At 49.7% G+C, this 18,822-nt stretch overlaps 1 protein-coding gene across 1 annotated transcript in view; it reads right to left on the bottom strand.

The window, feature by feature from the left end:
• Nucleotides 1-2,728: 2,728 nt before the first annotated feature.
• Nucleotides 2,729-18,822, bottom strand: part of gys2 (glycogen synthase 2) — a 43,417-nt gene continuing 27,323 nt past the window's right edge. The window contains 9 exon segments of the mRNA XM_072453704.1: nt 2,729-3,046; nt 3,122-3,202; nt 4,348-4,511; nt 7,871-7,966; nt 8,351-8,477; nt 9,974-10,087; nt 16,294-16,372; nt 17,763-17,822; nt 18,383-18,489. Of these exon segments, the coding sequence (XP_072309805.1) occupies nt 2,852-3,046; nt 3,122-3,202; nt 4,348-4,511; nt 7,871-7,966; nt 8,351-8,477; nt 9,974-10,087; nt 16,294-16,372; nt 17,763-17,822; nt 18,383-18,489 (1,023 nt within the window). The 3' untranslated portion in view covers nt 2,729-2,851.

The raw sequence follows: 18,822 nt of genomic DNA, 5'->3' as shown, positions 1-18,822 counted from the left end.
TTCTACATAGGTCTGAACCCCTCACTGCTGTTCTACATAGGTCTGAACCCCCTCACTGCTGTTCTACATAGGTCTGAACCCCCTCACTGCTGTTCTACATAGGTCTGAACCCCTCACTGCTGTTCTACATAGGTCTGAACCCCCTCACTGCTGTTCTACATAGGTCTGAACCCCATAGTGTCCAGAAACATCTGTGCAGAGTACGGGCTGGAGACCCCAAGGACAAGGTGAGAAACACCTCCAAAGGTGGTGGAGAACGACCGAGCCAAGGTCCTCTGGGACCTCCAGATACAGACAGACAAATGGCAATGGCGAACCAACCGGACATAGTGATGGTCTCAAGGGTCAGAGGAAAGCTGTGGTGGTGGACATTGTAGTACCAAGTGATAGAAACATCCGGAAAAAGGAACATGAGAAACTAGAGAAATACCAAGTCCTCAGAGAGGAGCTGGAGAAGGTCTGGAGCGTGAAGGTATCGGTGGTGCCTGTAGTGACCGGAGCACTTGGGGCAGTCACCCTCAAACTGGAGGAATGGTTTGATTAGATCTCAGGAAAAACATCAGACATCTCGGTCCAGAAAAGTGCATTTCAGGAACAACAAAGATACTGGACCCGAGCTTGAAGGGGGAGAACTGTGACGTGCCATGTTTACTCTCTGTGACTATATGACATATTTATTATTTTGGTGATTTACATGAAACTAGTCCAGTCACAGGAGTTAGGCATTTATTTACCAGTTGCTATGGTGATGTCCAGTAGTGATATAGGATGTGATTTAGCTGTTGCCGTACCACTTTTGCGTGTTATGGACATTCTCTAAACACATCAAGAAATAAAGAACTTGTCTCTTTTGAAAGGTGGATGTTTATTTTTACTCATGCACAGTAAAAATCACTGTCCCTGACAAAGTTTTCTTTCCCTCACCTCCTGAACAATTATAAAAAAAATACTCTTAAAGACATAGAAGTAGGTTGGTATGTAGCCACTAAAGCCCTGGAGAAGTAGAACCACCCCAAGGCCGGCAGTATAAGAAAGATCATAAAGTTTAGACATAGAGGCAACCTAAACATCACACAAAGAGGCAATGGTCATCTTTTATCTGGGGCATGTTTTAGACACGAACATAAACCCTTCTAGTTATGAAACCTATAGTTGCATGACATTTTCCAGGACATGCGTTAAATTAAATGAACGCGCCATGGGTTTCAGCTTCCTGTAAATGCATTTTTTGAAGTCTTTTCCCCATCCAAAAGATATAATTTTTTGGTTTTAAATTGTTAATTGTTATGGCAACAGTCATAAATTCTCTATATTCTGAAACCTGCTGACAAAATATATCAAAGGTGGGTATGTAGCAGGGGCTTTTACTGGTTTAAAAAGGGAGCTTCAGTCACAACTGAGACTTAAGCTGCAGACGCATCCAAGAGCTTCTCCTTCTCATAGACATGGCTCATTTTCAGCTCCTCCTCCAGAATTCCAGGCTCACTGAGCTGCAGAGGCCAAGCTGGCTCTGATTCATGATTGGTGCAGGAACTGGACTTTAGGATTTGACCTCAGATCATAGTTTTAACAAACTGGATTTCAGCTTTGAAACTATAAACACAAATGGGCGTACTCTAGTGAGGCTTATTTGTTTTTATATTGGAGAATTGTCTTGAAACAATTACATAACAATTGTTCCATTTAAACGCTATATTTGATTTGACACACAAACATGTCATGTTGGAGTAAAACCTAATCTGGGTTCATAATTCATAATGGCCATTGATTAAACAAGTTAAAGTCAAGTTCTGTGGGTCACATCAAAACAGAACCAAGAGAAGTGTCAGGTGCATTCATCGTGGTCAAGGGGTGGGACAGCAGGTGCAGGTCAGTATTCGGCTTCTCTGTGCTGCTGGGTGGAGGTGGGGTCAGTAACCGGCTTCTCTGTGCTGCTGGGTGGAGGTGGGCTCAGTTGCCGGCCTCTCTGTGCTGCAGGGTGGAGGTGGGGACAGTATCCGGCCTCTCAGTGCTGCTGGGTGAAGGTGTTATCAGTATCCGGCCTCTCAGTGCTGCTGGGTGAAGGTGTTATCAGTATCCGGCCTCTCAGTGCTGCTGGGTGAAGGTGTTGTCAGTATCCGGCCTCTCAGTGCTGCTGGGTGGAGGTGTTGTCAGTTTCCGGCCTCTCAGTGCTGCTGGGTGGAGGTGTTGTCAGTTTCCGGCCTCTCAGTGCTGCTGGGTGGAGGTGTTGTCAGTTTCCGGCCTCTCAGTGCTGCTGGGTGGAGGTGTTGTCAGTTTCCGGCCTCTCAGTGCTGCTGGGTGGAGGTGTTGTCAGTTTCCGGCCTCTCAGTGCTGCTGGGTGAAGGTGTTGTCAGTATCCGGCCTCTCAGTGCTGCTGGGTGGAGGTGTTGTCAGTTTCCGGCCTCTCAGTGCTGCTGGGTGAAGGTGTTATCAGTATCCGGCCTCTCAGTGCTGCTGGGTGAAGGTGTTGTCAGTATCCGGCCTCTCAGTGCTGCTGGGTGGAGGTGTTGTCAGTTTCCGGCCTCTCAGTGCTGCTGGGTGGAGGTGTTGTCAGTTTCCGGCCTCTCAGTGCTGCTGGGTGGAGGTGTTGTCAGTTTCCGGCCTCTCAGTGCTGCTGGGTGAAGGTGTTGTCAGTATCCGGCCTCTCAGTGCTGCTGGGTGGAGGTGTTGTCAGTTTCCGGCCTCTCAGTGCTGCTGGGTGGAGGTGTTGTCAGTTTCCGGCCTCTCAGTGCTGCTGGGTGGAGGTGTTGTCAGTTTCCGGCCTCTCAGTGCTGCTGGGTGGAGGTGGGGTCAGTTTCCGGCCTCTCAGTGCTGCTGGGTGGAGGTGGGGTCAGTAGCCGGCTTCTCAATGCTACTTCATCTTGCTGTTTGACACAGGGGCCAGTACAAATGGCGCTTTGATGTTCATGCGGTCCCTCTCGGCCTCCAGGTCCTCGTCGTAGGGCTCATCCTCCTCCTCTTCGTCACTGTGGTGGGGGGTGGAGTGAATGGAGGCGGATGGGGACGGGGGCACGGAGTAGGGCCTCGGGTAGCGGAACCCCTCTGCCTGCTGACAGAAAAGAAGAGCTCCAGCCGTCACAGGTCTGGGACACATGTGGGCTTGTGTTTGGCAGTGTCTCACCTGTAGAGAAGCCATGGGGTCCACTTTGAACTTATCCGGGAACGATCTGTTGAGGGCCAGGTGCCGGGCGTGGACGTAGAACTGAAAACACACCGATCTGAACCTCAACGCAACATTACACAATAAATTTCTCTTTCATCCAGGAGTGACCAGAGTAGAGAAGGTTTCATTGGAAATCAAGATGTCATTTTCAAGCTAATTCAATTCAATTTATTTTTGTAATGCCCAAACAGAAGTTGCCTTGAAGGGCAAAAGTTATCTGATGGAAGGGGTTTGTTTGTATTTGTACATTTTTATGTGAAACACTTGGAATTACTTTGTCTACATATTGTGCTCTATAAATAAACTTCCTAAAGAAGGTTAAAAAAAACAGGACAAATATGGATAGCAACAAAACAAATTCAGCCCTGCTCAGACTGCTGTAGAAGGAGCCCTTGCCCAAGTATCTCCAGTCCAGGACCAGGTATCTCCAGTCCAGGACCAGGTATCTCCAGTTCAGGACCAGGTATCTCCAGTCCAGGACCAGGTATCTCCAGTTCAGGACCAGGTATCTCCAGTCCAGGACCAGGTATCTCCAGTCCAGGACCAGGTATCTTCAGTCCAGGACCAAGTATCTCCAGTCCAGGACAAGGTATCTCCAGTCCAGGACCAGGTATCTCCAGTCCAGGACCAAGTATCTCCAGTCTAGGACAAGGTATCTCCAGTCCAGGACCAGGTATCTCCAGTTCAGGACCAGGTATCTCCAGTTCAGGACCAGGTATCTCCAGTTCAGGACCAGGTATCTCCAGTCCAGGACCAGGTATCTCCAGTTCAGGACCAGGTATCTCCAGTCCAGGACCAGGTATCTCCAGTCCAGGACCAAGTATCTCCAGTCCAGGACCAGGTATCTCCAGTCCAGGACCAGGTATCTTCAGTCCAGGACCAAGTATCTCCAGTCCAGGACCAGGTATCTCCAGTCCAGGACCAGGTATCTTCAGTCCAGGACCAAGTATCTCCAGTCCAGGACAAGGTATCTCCAGTCCAGGACCAAGTATCTCCAGTCTAGGACAAGGTATCTCCAGTCCAGGACCAGGTATCTCCAGTCCAGGACCAGGTATCTCCAGTCCAGGACCAGGTATCTCCAGTCCAGGACCAGGTATCTCCAGTCCAGGACCAGGTATCTCCAGTCCAGGACAAAACCCGGTTAGAGTTAAACAGAACCAAACTAGGATGAAAGCATAACTGACCCGGCCCAGGTATCTCCAGTCCAGCAGCTCGGACAGGCGTTCGGTGCGGTTACGTTGGATGATGCGCTGGCGCCGAGACTGTTGACAGAAGCTAAACATGAACTGGGTCAGCTGGTTGCACGAGTCGTCTGCAGAGCGGAACCGCCGATCCACGATGTAGATCCCTGCAAAGACACGCCGGGCAGACGGACAGGTGAAAAACACATACTGCAAATGAATTCTCTCCACGGGTTTAAAAGACTTCAGTTTCAGTATCTATGTATTTGAGTTTTGATCATTTTTTTAGATGTATACATAAAAAACATCATAGACAGAGTGATGCACATTAAAAGCTGTAGTCAATACAATAAATAATTCAGATGGAACAGTAGACAAATATCAAAACCAGTAGACATCCAACAAAAATGGAGAAATTAAAGCACATATGGAACAAAAACAATCATCCCATTTAGTCCATGGTCAGATTTGTCTGAAAATATTTTTTTCCACTTTGCAAATGTCCAATATACACATGAAACGTGAGACTCATGTTGCCCTGTGGTTGAGTGGTTAAGGTGGAAGCACATATGCCAGACTCTGTGAGTTTGAATCCCGGCTGCAACAATTTGCTGCATGTCCTCCCTTGTCTCATCCCCATTTCCAGCTACAGCATTGACCCGCACATACGTCATCATAAGCCACGACAAGGATTGTCTGAATTGACAGTGAATTGATCAGTGAAGTTAGAAAAGAGTTAGGACAATATGCTTTCTTTCACAGCTCCTTTACCATAACTTTAGGAGGTTCCTAACCAGCGCTAAGGAGATATGAGGCAATGGGCTTCACAATCCACTCCTCAGATCGCCCTGAAGGTCGACAAATACAGATGAACTCACGAAAAACTGAATGTACTTAAGCAGATTTGTATATAGATTCCTCTGCCTGAATAAACTCAACTAAAATCATGTACAGCAAAACTACTTCAGAGCCACATCCTCATAATTACATAAATGTGTTTATGCAACTTTGCACATTTGTTTGCATTTAGTTGAAACAAACTTAGCCATTAAGCTAATTTGACTAATTTGCGCAAGAACAGAGCTGTTCCGTTTGCTGCTGATGGACTAAAGGACAGGATTCACTGCTCCTCACACCTTCTCCTCACTGTTCCTCACACCTTCTCCTCACTGCTCCTCACACCTTCTCCTCACTATTCCTCACACCTTCTCCTCACTGCTCCTCACACCTTCTCCTCACTGCTCCTCACACCTTCTCCTCACTATTCCTCACACCTTCTCCTCACTGCTCCTCACACCTTCTCCTCACTGTTCCTCACACCTTCTCCTCACTGTTCCTCACACCTTCTCCTCACTGCTCCTCACACCTCCTTGATCCTCAGGACGCGGCCTCATGATGGAGCTCTCAGGAATAAACTGCGCTCAAGCCAGGACCAAACTAGGATGCCCCCAAAGTAAACAAACAGTTTTCCTTTTTTTTGCAAGAGAGCTTCTTCCAGATCCCGGGGGAGGCTGGGGACAGTGAGTCCTAGTGGACCGGCTGCTCAGAGCTGTGGGTGCAAGGTCTCAGGTGCCTGCCACGGTGGCAACCCCCGAACCCGGTGGCGGACACCGGAAGTAAGGGATCCCATCAGGCTGAAGAAAGAGGCCTATCAGGCCTCTTTGGCTTGTAGGACTCCTGAGGCAGTTGACAGGTATCGGCAGGCCAGGCATACCGCATCTTGTGCTGTTGCAGTGGCAAAAACCCAGGGCTTTCTTTGGGGCCAAAGAAATTCTCGAAAACCGTCCGAAGACTCAGGAGGGCGAAGCAGTGCTTCACCAACTCCGTTTACGGTGCGGGTGGAGGCCTGCTGACCTCGACTGGGGATGTTGTCAGACGGTGGAAGGAATACTTTGAGGATCTCCTTAATCCCTCAGTCACGTCTTCCGAAGAGGAAGCAGAGACCGGGGACTCGGAAGCTGGCTCGCCCATCACCCAAGCTGAAGTCACTGAGGTTGTTGGCAAACTCCTCAGTGGCTCCGGGGGTGGATGAGATCCACCCGGAGTACCTAAAGTCTCTGGATGTTGTAGGACTGTCTTGGCTGACATGTCTCTGCAACATCGCGTGGCGGTCGGGGACCGTGCCTCTGGACTGGCAGACCGGGGTGGTGGTCCCTCTGTTCAAGAAGGGGGAATCGGAGGGTGTGTTCCAACTACAGAGGGATCACACTCCTCAGCCTCCCCTGTAAGGTCTATTCCAGGTGCTGGAGAGGAGAATCCGACCGATAGTCGAACCTCTGGTTCAGGAGGAGCAGAGTGGTTTTGGTCCTGGTCGTGGAACATTGGACCAGCTCTAGACCCTCCATCGGGTGCTCGAGGGTTCATGAGAGTTTGCCCAACCAGTCCACATTTGCTTTGTGGATCTGGAGAAGGCTTTGGACCGTGTCCCTCAGGGTGTTCTTTGGGGGTGCTCCCGGCCTATGGAATCCAGGGCCCTTTGCTCAGGGCTATCTGATCCCTGTATGACCGGAGCAGGAGCTGTGATTGCGCTTCCGGCAGTAAGTCAGACCTGTTTCCAGTGCGTGTTGGACTTTGCCAGGGCTTGTTTTATGGACAGAATTTCTAGGCGCAGCCGGAGGGTGTCCAGTTTGGGGACCACAGGATCTCATCTCTGCTGTTTGCATACGCTATTGTCCTGATGGCTTGCATTGAGTGTGAAGCAGCTGGGTTCAGAATCAGCACCTCCAAATCAGAGACCATGGTTGTCAACCGGAAAAAATGTGGTCTGCCCTCGCTCGGTGGGTGGGGAGTCCTTTCCCAAAGTGGAGGAATTCAAGATTTCCTCCACTTTTTCACGAGTGAGGGCAGGATGATACGTGAGTATCTGCAGTGATGCGGTCCTGCCCTCACCTATGGTCATGAGCTTTGGGCAATGACCAAAAGGAAAAGATTGTGCATACAATCGGCCTAAATGAGTTTCCTACGCCAGGTGGCTGGGCGCTCCCGTAGAGATAGGGTGAGGAGCTCAGTCACACGGGAGGAGCTTGGAGTAGAGCTGCTGCTCCTTCACGTCGAGAGGAGCCAGCTGAGTTGGCTCGGGCATCTGTTCCAGATGCCTCCTGGGCGCCTCCCTGGGGAGGTGTTTCGGGCATCTCCACCGGAAAGAGGCTCTGTGGAAGAGCCAGGACACGTTGGAGGGACTGTGTCTCTCGGCTGGCCTGGGAAACCTGGCAGAGTTGGAGGAAGTTTCTGGTCTGGGGAGAGGGATGTCTGGGAGTCCCTGCTTGGACATCTGCCCCCGCAACCCGGCCCCGGATAAGCGCAAAAAGACAGATGGATCGATGGATATAGCTGATGTTTTGTGTTTGATCAATGCCCATACATATGTGATCTTCCTTTCCACGTTTTACTGTCATAAGCCCTCTCCTTTTCCAGTGTGCAGAGTGAGTCCCATATTATTGGCAATGTAACCCAGCCAGCCCCCTGTTGAGCGTGGGGACAGTGATGGCTCCAAGTAAAGCGAGTGCAGGACAGTGCAGAGACTCACCGTATGCAGAGGTGTCGGACACATGCTCCTCCATGAAGCAGCCAAATCCAGACAGGTTTGTGGTGACACTAGGGATGCCCATTACCGTGCACTCGCCTGCAGAGTACACACATGCTTTCAGTAGGTGACTGTTGGGATGAGTTTCCACCGGTTCACTTTGGAGGGATGGTTCAAAAGTGTCTCCACTGACTTAAGTGAAATGTACTGGAGATTCAAAGCAGAGAGCTAGTGAGGTCCAACCTCTAAAGCGGTCTGACTTGCTTTTGGTTCCTGGAACGCTTTCATGTGAGATGATAGAACTCACGGGGTCCGCTTCCAATCACTTACTCAGGTTGGTACAGTTCTCTTAAGACATTGGAAACACTTTTGTTCAATAACAATCCACTCCAAAGCAAACCAGAGGGAACAGGTCTAAGGGTGTTGTGACATTGTCTTCTTCAGCTGTGACACATTGTCTCAGGATATGAACTATTGTGTTACCGGGAGTGTAACCCCAGGGCTCGTAGTAGGATGGGAAGACGCCCAGATTACATCCACGCACAAAGTCATCATAGTCCATGGGGAGCAGTGGGCTAGTGGAGGACAGGAACTCTGGGTGGAAGATGATCTGAAACACACATGAACAGACCAGTCTAATCTACTGCTGAGTGTTGGGCAAAGGAACAACACAAAATCAATAAAATAAACTCAGTCGTAAAGTGATGCTTCACCCTATGTTTTAAAACTTGTTTAAACACAAGTGAGGAACAAGATCCAATTACCTTCTCGTTCCCATTTGTTTTTAGTAGAGTATTTGTCCAGATTATTGCAATGCCTTGATATATTTAAATTATTTAGATTATTCCTCTAGAACGTTCTGATTTATAAGCCTTGAACATCAGAGGGTTATAATGGTCAGAACACAATAGAACAAACAAAATGCAAAAAAACAATCCAAAAAGGGATTAGAAGGTTAAAAAATAGGCCCTCTGGTACAGTTGATATAACGATGCCTCCTCCGGTGTGGTACTAAATTGTTTTATTTTTCCATCCATGTTGAGCCTCAGCATTGCTGGATAAAGCAGAGCGTAATCCACTTTCTTTTGTCTCAGGGGAGATTTCACTTAATCAAAAGTGTTATACACTCTATTCCCCGGGGGTGAAAGCAAGCTCTCCGTGGCTCACAATCATGCGAACAGGAGACGTAACTATGTAATACTTGCTCCGCACATGCGCAGTCCCAGTTTACCCCAGGGAATGGAGCATGTCCTTGCAGTGGGCATGTCCCAAACTAACCGGACTAAACCATTGCTAGGTCTTGGGCAACAAGGACTGCATGAGTCACGTGCAGCGCTGCACCGTTACGCACAGCTGGACACCTGAGTGCTCAGTGAGAGGCTGTGTTTTCCAGAGGGTGTGAGGACAGAGCCAGACACTGTGGTCAGCACAGAGAGATCTGTTTCACCGCCGGGGAATGTCTGTGGGCTTCTCCCCAGTTTTCCCGGGCTAAGACTGAACCAGGTCCAGAACGAGGGCCTGCACAGTCCAGGTGCCAGGGGAGGTTTGAGGCCCCAGCGATGGCAGTGCAGGGAGCCCGGTCATTTCAGTCAAGCTCGGCCCCCACTGTCTTCAAATAAAGAAACCAGAAGTTGCTCAGAAGTTGTATTTTTGTTTTTAAATTTTGGGATCAATTTAAAAAACGTTTGTTTTGTTAATCAACTATTTGCAATATGCAATTGATGTGCAAGGCTACATACTAGACAACAGGCACCAGGAAATAGAGGAAAAGTGGGGCTTCAAAATTTGTAAAATTACATTCACAAACTATAAAATATGAAATGCCATAGACCTTAAAATTGAACCTTAAAAAAAGCATTAAAAGGTCAAACTTTGAGTTGCTACATGATGCAAACAGCATTTGTCTGAAAAGCAGGGGCTTCAATGACTTTTGTAATACTACTATATTATTACTTAAAAAAAATAAATGACGCACTGAAATACAGAATTACATAGAATATGTGTGTGACTGACCAATGAAAATGTGCTTTAGGCAAACATGGTGTAACGTGTCATGTTTTGTTACTGTTGAAAATGTAACGTGCTGAGTGTAGGACTGTTTCTTACTTTGACCCGGTCGTTGCGGTCATTGAAGAGGCCGATGCGCCGCACGTTGGTCAGGATGGGGTCAGTGGCATCGTCCAGCATGTTGTGTGTGGTGATGGGAGGCAAGCTGGGTCTCTGCTCACAAACAAGGACTGGTCAGAACACTGCAGACCAGGAAGTATGCTCTAATGATCAAGATTCAGACCACTTTATTGATCAGAGGCCAATTCATTTGCAGCATCTCTGAGAGCAGTTCACACACATAAATGCATAAAGGTGACATGTCACAAAGTGCCCGTTACTCAAAGGGAAATGCAGACTGTTGGAGAGGATGTGGCAGCAGGAGGCAGACTGTTGGAGAGGATGTGGCAGCAGAAGGCAGACTGTTGGAGAGGATGTGGCAGCAGGAGACAGACTGTTGGAGAGGATGTGGCAGCAGGAGACAGACTGTTGGAGAGGATGTGGCAGCAGGAGACAGACTGTTGGAGAGGATGTGGCAGCAGGAGACAGACTGTTGGAGAGGACGTGGCAGCAGGAGGCAGACTGTTGGAGAGGATGTGGCAGCAGGAGGCAGACTGTTGGAGAGGACGTGGCAGCAGGAGACAGACTGTTGGAGAGGATGTGGCAGCAGGAGACAGACTGTTGGAGAGGACGTGGCAGCAGGAGGCAGACTGTTGGAGAGGACGTGGCAGCAGGAGACAGACTGTTGGAGAGGACGTGGCAGCAGGAGGCAGACTGTTGGAGAGGATGTGGCAGCAGGAGGCAGACTGTTGGAGAGGATGTGGCAGCAGGAGGCAGGCTGTTGGAGAAGATGTGGCAGCAGGAGACAGACTGTTGGAGAGGATGTGGCAGCAGGAGGCAGACTGTTGGAGAGGATGTGGCAGCAGGAGGCAGACTGTTGGAGAGGATGTGGCAGCAGGAGGCAGACTGTTGGAGAGGATGTGGCAGCAGGAGGCAGACTGTTGGAGAGGATGTGGCAGCAGGAGACAGACTGTTGGAGAGGATGTGGCAGCAGGAGGCAGACTGTTGGAGAGGATGTGGCAGCAGGAGGCAGACTGTTGGAGAGGATGTGGCAGCAGGAGGCAGACTGTTGGAGAGGATGTGGCAGCAGGAGACAGACTGTTGGAGAAGATGTGGCAGCAGGAGGCAGACTGTTGGAGAGGATGTGGCAGCAGGAGGCAGACTGTTGGAGAGGATGTGGCAGCAGGAGGCAGACTGTTGGAGAGGATGTGGCAGCAGGAGGCAGACTGTTGGAGAGGATGTGGCAGCAGGAGACAGACTGTTGGAGAGGATGTGGCAGCAGGAGGCAGACTGTTGGAGAGGACGTGGCAGCAGGAGGCAGACTGTTGGAGAGGACGTGGCAGCAGGAGGCAGACTGTTGGAGAGGACGTGGCAGCAGGAGGCAGACTGTTGGAGAGGATGTGGCAGCAGGAGACAGACTGTTGGAGAGGACGTGGCAGCAGGAGGCAGACTGTTGGAGAGGACGTGGCAGCAGGAGACAGACTGTTGGAGAGGATGTGGCAGCAGGAGGCAGACTGTTGGAGAGGATGTGGCAGCAGGAGGCAGACTGTTGGAGAGGATGTGGCAGCAGGAGACAGACTGTTGGAGAGGATGTGGCAGCAGGAGGCAGACTGTTGGAGAGGACGTGGCAGCAGGAGGCAGACTGTTGGAGAGGACGTGGCAGCAGGAGGCAGACTGTTGGAGAGGACGTGGCAGCAGGAGGCAGACTGTTGGAGAGGATGTGGCAGCAGGAGGCAGACTGTTGGAGAGGACGTGGCAGCAGGAGGCAGACTGTTGGAGAGGACGTGGCAGCAGGAGGCAGACTGTTGGAGAGGATGTGGCAGCAGGAGGCAGACTGTTGGAGAGGATGTGGCAGCAGGAGGCAGACTGTTGGAGAGGATGTGGCAGCAGGAGGCAGACTGTTGGAGAGGATGTGGCAGCAGGAGGCAGACTGTTGGAGAGGATGTGGCAGCAGGAGACAGACTGTTGGAGAGGACGTGGCAGCAGGAGGCAGACTGTTGGAGAGGATGTGGCAGCAGGAGGCAGACTGTTGGAGAGGATGTGGCAGCAGGAGGCAGACTGTTGGAGAGGATGTGGCAGCAGGAGGCAGACTGTTGGAGAAGATGTGGCAGCAGGAGACAGACTGTTGGAGAGGATGTGGCAGCAGGAGGCAGACTGTTGGAGAGGATGTGGCAGCAGGAGGCAGACTGTTGGAGAGGATGTGGCAGCAGGAGACAGACTGTTGGAGAGGATGTGGCAGCAGGAGGCAGCCTGTTGGAGAGGATGTGGCAGCAGGAGGCAGACTGTTGGAGAGGATGTGGCAGCAAGAGACAGACTGTTGGAGAGGATGTGGCAGCAGGAGGCAGACTGTTGGAGAGGATGTGGCAGCAGGAGGCAGACTGTTGGAGAGGATGTGGCAGCAGGAGACAGACTGTTGGAGAGGATGTGGCAGCAGGAGGCAGACTGTTGGAGAGGATGTGGCAGCAGGAGGCAGACTGTTGGAGAGGATGTGGCAGCAGGAGGCAGACTGTTGGAGAGGATGTGGCAGCAGGAGGCAGACTGTTGGAGAGGATGTGGCAGCAGGAGACAGACTGTTGGAGAGGATGTGGCAGCAGGAGGCAGACTGTTGGAGAGGATGTGGCAGCAGGAGGCAGACTGTTGGAGAGGATGTGGCAGCAGGAGGCAGACTGTTGGAGAGGATGTAGCAGCAGGAGGCGTACTGTTGGAGAGGATGTGGCAGCAGGAGGCAGACTGTTGGATAGGATGTGGCAGCAGGAGGCAGACTGTTGGAGAGGATGTGGCAGCAGGAGGCAGACTGTTGGAGAGGATGTGGCAGCAGGAGGCAGACTGTTGGAGAGGATGTGGCAGCAGGAGGCAGACTGTTGGAGAGGATGTGGCAGCAGGAGGCAGACTGTTGGAGAGGATGTGGCAGCAGGAGGCGTACTGTTGGAGAGGATGTGGCAGCAGGAGGCAGACTGTTGGAGAGGATGTGGCAGCAGGAGGCAGACTGTTGGAGAGGATGTGGCAGCAGGAGGCAGACTGTTGGAGAGGATGTGGCAGCAGGAGGCAGACTGTTGGAGAGGATGTGGCAGCAGGAGGCAGACTGTTGGAGAGGATGTGGCAGCAGGAGACAGACTGTTGGAGAGAGTGTGGCAGCAGGAGGCAAACTGTTGGAGAGGATGTGGCAGCAGGAGGCAGACTGTTGGAGACGATGTGGCAGCAAGAGACAGACTGTTGGAGAGGATGTGGCAGCAGGAGGCAGACTGTTGGAGAGGATGTGGCAGCAGGAGACAGACTGTTGGAGAGGACGTGGCAGCAGGAGGCAGACTGTTGGAGAGGACGTGGCAGCAGGAGGCAGACTGTTGGAGAGGACGTGGCAGCAGGAGGCAGACTGTTGGAGAGGACGTGGCAGCAGGAGGCAGACTGTTGGAGAGGACGTGGCAGCAGGAGGCAGACTGTTGGAGAAGATGTGGCAGCAGGAGGCAGACTGTTGGAGAGGACGTGGCAGCAGGAGGCAGACTGTTGGAGAGGACGTGGCAGCAGGAGGCAGACTGTTGGAGAGGATGTGGCAGCAGGAGGCAGACTGTTGGAGAGGATGTGGCAGCAGGAGGCAGACTGTTGGAGAAGACGTGGCAGCAGGAGGCAGACTGTTGGAGAGGATGTGGCAGCAGGAGACAGACTGTTGGAGAGGATGTGGCAGCAGGAGACAGACTGTTGGAGAGGATGTGGCAGCAGGAGGCAGACTGTTGGAGAGGATGTGGCAGCAGGAGACAGACTGTTGGAGAGGGTGTGGCAGCAGGAGGCAAACTGTTGGAGAGGATGTGGCAGCAGGAGGCAGACTGTTGGAGAGGACGTGGCAGCAGGAGGCAGACTGTTGGAGAGGATGTGGCAGCAGGAGGCAGACTGTTGGAGAGGATGTGGCAGCAGGAGACAGACTGTTGGAGAGGATGTGGCAGCAGGAGGCAGACTGTTGGAGAGGATGTGGCAGCAGGAGGCAGACTGTTGGAGAGGATGTGGCAGCAGGAGGCAGACTGTTGGAGAGGATGTGGCAGCAGGAGGCAAACCACTATCATGTGTTTTGGGATTGTCCTGTTGTTCACAAGTTTTGGACTGAGATCAATAAAGACTTAGATAATTTATGACTTCACCATCCACTGGATTTCAGAACTATGTGTTTGGGCCTCAGGACTCCTGCCATGGACACAACCAGCCGATATCTCTGGAGCATCCAACAAGCCACCACAAAAAAGGCCCTAACAAAAAAAATATGACACAAAAAGCTCAAGAACTGGACTATGATTATAATGGACATGGAAAGAATACATTTGGACTTCAATTGAAAATGGACAAATTTGACTGACTGTGGACGAAATGGGATGGTTGTTTTTTTTATGGTTCTCTAGGTCATGATTTTATTTTATTTTTTTCAAATATGTTCTATTTTATTTGTTGGATGTTTGCTGCTTTTATTTTGTGTCTGCCCTTTTAGAGCAGGTTTTAACACGGCTTTGCAATTTTTTCTTGTATTTTAAGGACTTGCTATGAAAATGTAAGAAGGCTTTCAAAAGGAATAGAATCATTTTATTCCAGTAAAAGAGTTCAATATCCTCAACTGGTGGCTCTCCGCTGCCTTTCTTTAGCGAGTGTGTTCTGGTCAAACCTCAACTTAACCCTACTATAAACAAGGGCTAAAATCTATATAAATTACAAAATAGTTTTGATTCAACAAATAAGATTACCTGAAAATGCTTTTAATTTTATTAAACAATAGTTTAAACTGAAACATGTATCATGTATGTGTCGTGTATAAATTGTTGCTGCGATTTGGATGGGATGTTGCTTATTGATGACATAGACAGAACTTTGTCACAAATTAACCCCTTGTAATTGTTTTCAGTTGTCTATGAGATAGACACTTAATTTGCATATCTCTGCGTTCAGACATCTTCACAAACGCTCTATTAACATTTTACAATATTTTAGTTTTTAAGAAACGTCTCCAAAATTGCAATTTTGCTTAAAATTCACTATGATCATACCCAAAGGCGTATCAGCTTCAAATGTGGCCAAATCTGTATGATTTAGGGCGGGATCATAAAATGTTTTTTTACTTGTCGTCATATTTTTATTTGCATCAGGCTTCCTTAGGGCCCCGTGTTATTTGCTTTTTGAGGTGGCGCTACGGAGCCAGAGTTGGAACCCAGGTTGGAACACACTGGCCCACATTGGGAAAATACTCGGTAAAACCAGCAGTGTATCTGCAAATGCCAATGCTTTCTCCAGTGTAGTAAATCTTTTTATTTTTCCGTCCACATTGATATTAAGCATTGTGAGATAAAGCAGAGCATCTACTTTATTCTTTCTCAGACTAGATTTCACTTGATCAAAGGTTTTATGTTTCTTGACCTTTCTCACGGAGTAGCTGTTGAAGAAAGAGACGTGGGGCTTAATTGATCCGGGTTGGCCCGTGGCCAGACGTCTGGATACAGACATGACACACTTTTTCTCACTGGGTATAATAGGTCTTGGATTCTGGTTTGGGGCCGGCTTGGGGAGCGATGTGCATTGTCAAGCTTTATTTTCCCAGTTTGTACTCTGGTATACGGACAATCTGTAGGTTACCGCTGCGATTACCATTCTCCACTTTGTCAGTCATAACATCAATTTGACTAATTTGACTAGGCTTACAGGGTAGTCAAGTTCAGTCTACTACCATGCATTCACATCATCCTACAGGACAAGCCCTTTTGGTTTCAGACCAAGAATATGCTTCTCGTCCCTATAAGCATCTTTAGTGCACCTCTCAAGTCAACGCACAGAAGTAGCATAGATTCCAACAGCATTTCTCATTTCGTAGGGAAATTTGATGGGTCAAATCCTTCAATGCCACCGGGACATCGTCGCTGGGGACCCATCTCCATATCTTTGTGCTAGGCTTGGTCAGGACTACCTTCGCTGGCGGATTTTAACTGGTGCATGTTATGAGCTGATGGGGGAAAACAGAGCGCCCGGAGGAAATCCACCCAGACACGGGGAGGAACATGCAAACTTCATACAGAATGCTCAAACTGGGGGAAAACTTTGGTAAAATCTGATCTAAATATAATCATGTTCACTACATTTAAGTGAAATGTTTATTCCCTAAGTACTAGGGACTGTTTAACTAAACTAACTAACTGTTTGAATAAATAATGTAATAATAAATAATTATAGTTTTTAAAGGCTTGGCCACTTGTTGCTGTCTGAAAATCTGGCAACTCTGCATATCATTTGTATATTGTATGAGTGTGAGAGGAGACAATGGGGAGGAGACAGGTGGGACGGGGGGAGGGAGCTGGTACCTGTGTGGCGTAGATGGCACGCTTCATGATGGTGAAGTCGTCGCGGTCCAGAATGGCGTTCATGTCTGGGATCTGTCCTCTGAAAACACACATCATTGGAGGATGGAGATGGTAGGTGTAGTAAATGTGGCACTTGGTGGACACGTGGTAAATGTGGTAGGTGTTGTTAGATGTGGTAATAAAAAGAAAAAAGACAAAAAGTACAAGGGAAACAGAACAAAGAAGGGTGTTTCTATTCCTTATTTCTCGGGACTGTCGGAAAAACTGCAAAGAATTATGAGACAACACAAAATCCTTGTTTATTTTAAACCAGGCAACACTTTAAGACAAAAACTGGTTCATCCTAAGAACAAGATGCCGAGCACAACAACAGAGCAATGTAGTTTATTCTGTCCAATGCAGTGAAGAAAGCACGTCAGACACTGGAGTTCAGGACCACAGAGCGCCGTGCATCTGCATCTTAAAGACACAAACCACTCCATCAAAGACAGTGAGGAGAAGATTCTGAGCCGGACAAAAGACGCTTTGAAAGTTAAAGAGGCAATCTTTGTTAAAAAACAGAATCCTTCCTTAAAGAGACATAGAGGTTTAAGATTCAACCTTCCGGTCGTACATAATAGTGTATTGAAACCCTGGAGCAGTAGATGCCCAGGGCATTCTGATGCTAATCACATACTCTGTGAAAAGGAAGTAAAAGTCAGTTACAATAGGAGGTAGACAGCCCATTCCAGGGCTGTTATTGAACAAAGGGTGTAAAGTGAAACCAGATACTCCCATTATCAGGAGGTCCCGCCCAGTGGGCAGGACTTACTCAGTGTAGGATATAAAACCTGAGTTCCCAGACTCAATGTACAGATTGAGAATGACTCTTGGATGAGAGTCCAGATGATACAACTGAATCTTTCATTAGATGTGGTAAGTGTAGCAGCTGTAGTAGATATGACAAGTGTGGTAGATGTGTCAGGTGTGGTAGATGTGTGGCAGGTGTGTTAGATGTGGCAGGTGTGGTAGATGTGTGGCAGGTGTGTCAGGTGTGGTGGATGTGGCAGGTGTGGTAGATGTGTGGCAGGTGTGTTAGATGTGGCAGGTGTGGTAGATGTGTGGCAGGTGTGTCAGGTGTGGTGGATGTGGCAGGTGTGGTAGATGTAGTAGGCGTGGTGGATGTGGCAGGTGTGGTAGACGTGTGGCAGGTGTGTCAGGTGTGGTGGATGTGGCAGGTGTGGTAGATGTGTGGCAGGTGTGTTAGATGTGGCAGGTATGGTAGATGTGTGGCAGGTGTGTTAGATGTGGCAGGTGTGGTAGATGTGTGGCAGGTGTGTTAGATGTGGCAGGTGTGGTAGACGTGTGGCAGGTGTGTCAGGTGTGGTGGATGTGGCAGGTGTGGTAGATGTGTGGCAGGTGTGTCAGGTGTGGTGGATGTGGCAGGTGTGGCAGGTGTGGCAGGTGTGAGTGGAGTAGGAGAGACGTACCTGAGCAGAGAGTCGTAGAGGCGCGTGCCAAACTTCTCCTTCACCGTGTGTGCAGTGTCCCTGTCAGACAGAAGGGGCAGTGTGCACAGTGAGAGTGGCACAGATGGCACTGTAGCCACTTTTCAAACACACAACACACGCACACACACACACACGCACACACACACACACACGCACACACGCACACACGCACCTACACACACACACACACACACACACACGCACACACACACACACACACGCACACACGCACCTACACACACACACACACACACACACACACACGCACACACACACACACACACACACACACACACGCACACGCACCTACACACACACACACACACACACACGCACACACACACACACACACACACACACACACGCACACGCACACACGCACACACGCACCTACACACACACACACACACAGGAAGGAATTGACTCATGTTTTGTTTTAGATTTGAAAGATCTCAAAATGATTGACACTACTTGTTCCCGTAGACGGTGTTTGTAGCGTGGATTTCTCCATTGAATCCAAATGCCTCTCTTCAGGCGCGTGCCGCACGGAGCAGTGCAACAGCCGCTACGCACAAGTTCCCTGTTCTCGTGAGGCTCACCACAGTTGCTTGCGGATGGCCTGTCCCTTCAGCGACTCCACGTTGAAGTTGTTGGTTTTGGCAGGCATGATGAAGAAGGCCACCACGGTAACGTCACTGCGGTGGACCTGCCCATAACACAATCACTGAGTCAGAGAGAGCGAGAGCGAGAGAGAGAGAGAGAGAGAGAGAGAGAGAGAGAGCGAGAGAGAGAGAGAGAGAGAGAGAGCGAGAGAGAGAGAGAGAGAGAGAGAGAGAGAGCGAGAGAGAGAGCGAGAGAGAGAGCGAGAGAGAGAGAGAGAGAGAGAGAGCGAGAGAGAGAGAGAGAGAGAGAGAGAGAGAGAGAGAGAGAGCGAGAGAGAGAGAGCGAGAGAGAGAGAGAGAGAGGAGAGCGAGAGAGAGAGAGCGAGAGAGAGAGAGAGAGAGAGAGAGAGAGAGAGAGCGAGAGAGAGAGAGAGAGA

Source organism: Eucyclogobius newberryi, unplaced genomic scaffold, assembly GCF_026437365.1.
Source record: "Eucyclogobius newberryi isolate DKJ021-1_F unplaced genomic scaffold, fEucNew1.0.hap1 SCAF_2, whole genome shotgun sequence".
Taxonomy (NCBI): domain Eukaryota; kingdom Metazoa; phylum Chordata; class Actinopteri; order Gobiiformes; family Gobiidae; genus Eucyclogobius; species Eucyclogobius newberryi.
Note: the sequence above shows the minus strand (reverse complement) of the source record. Positions and strands in the feature narration are given on the sequence as shown.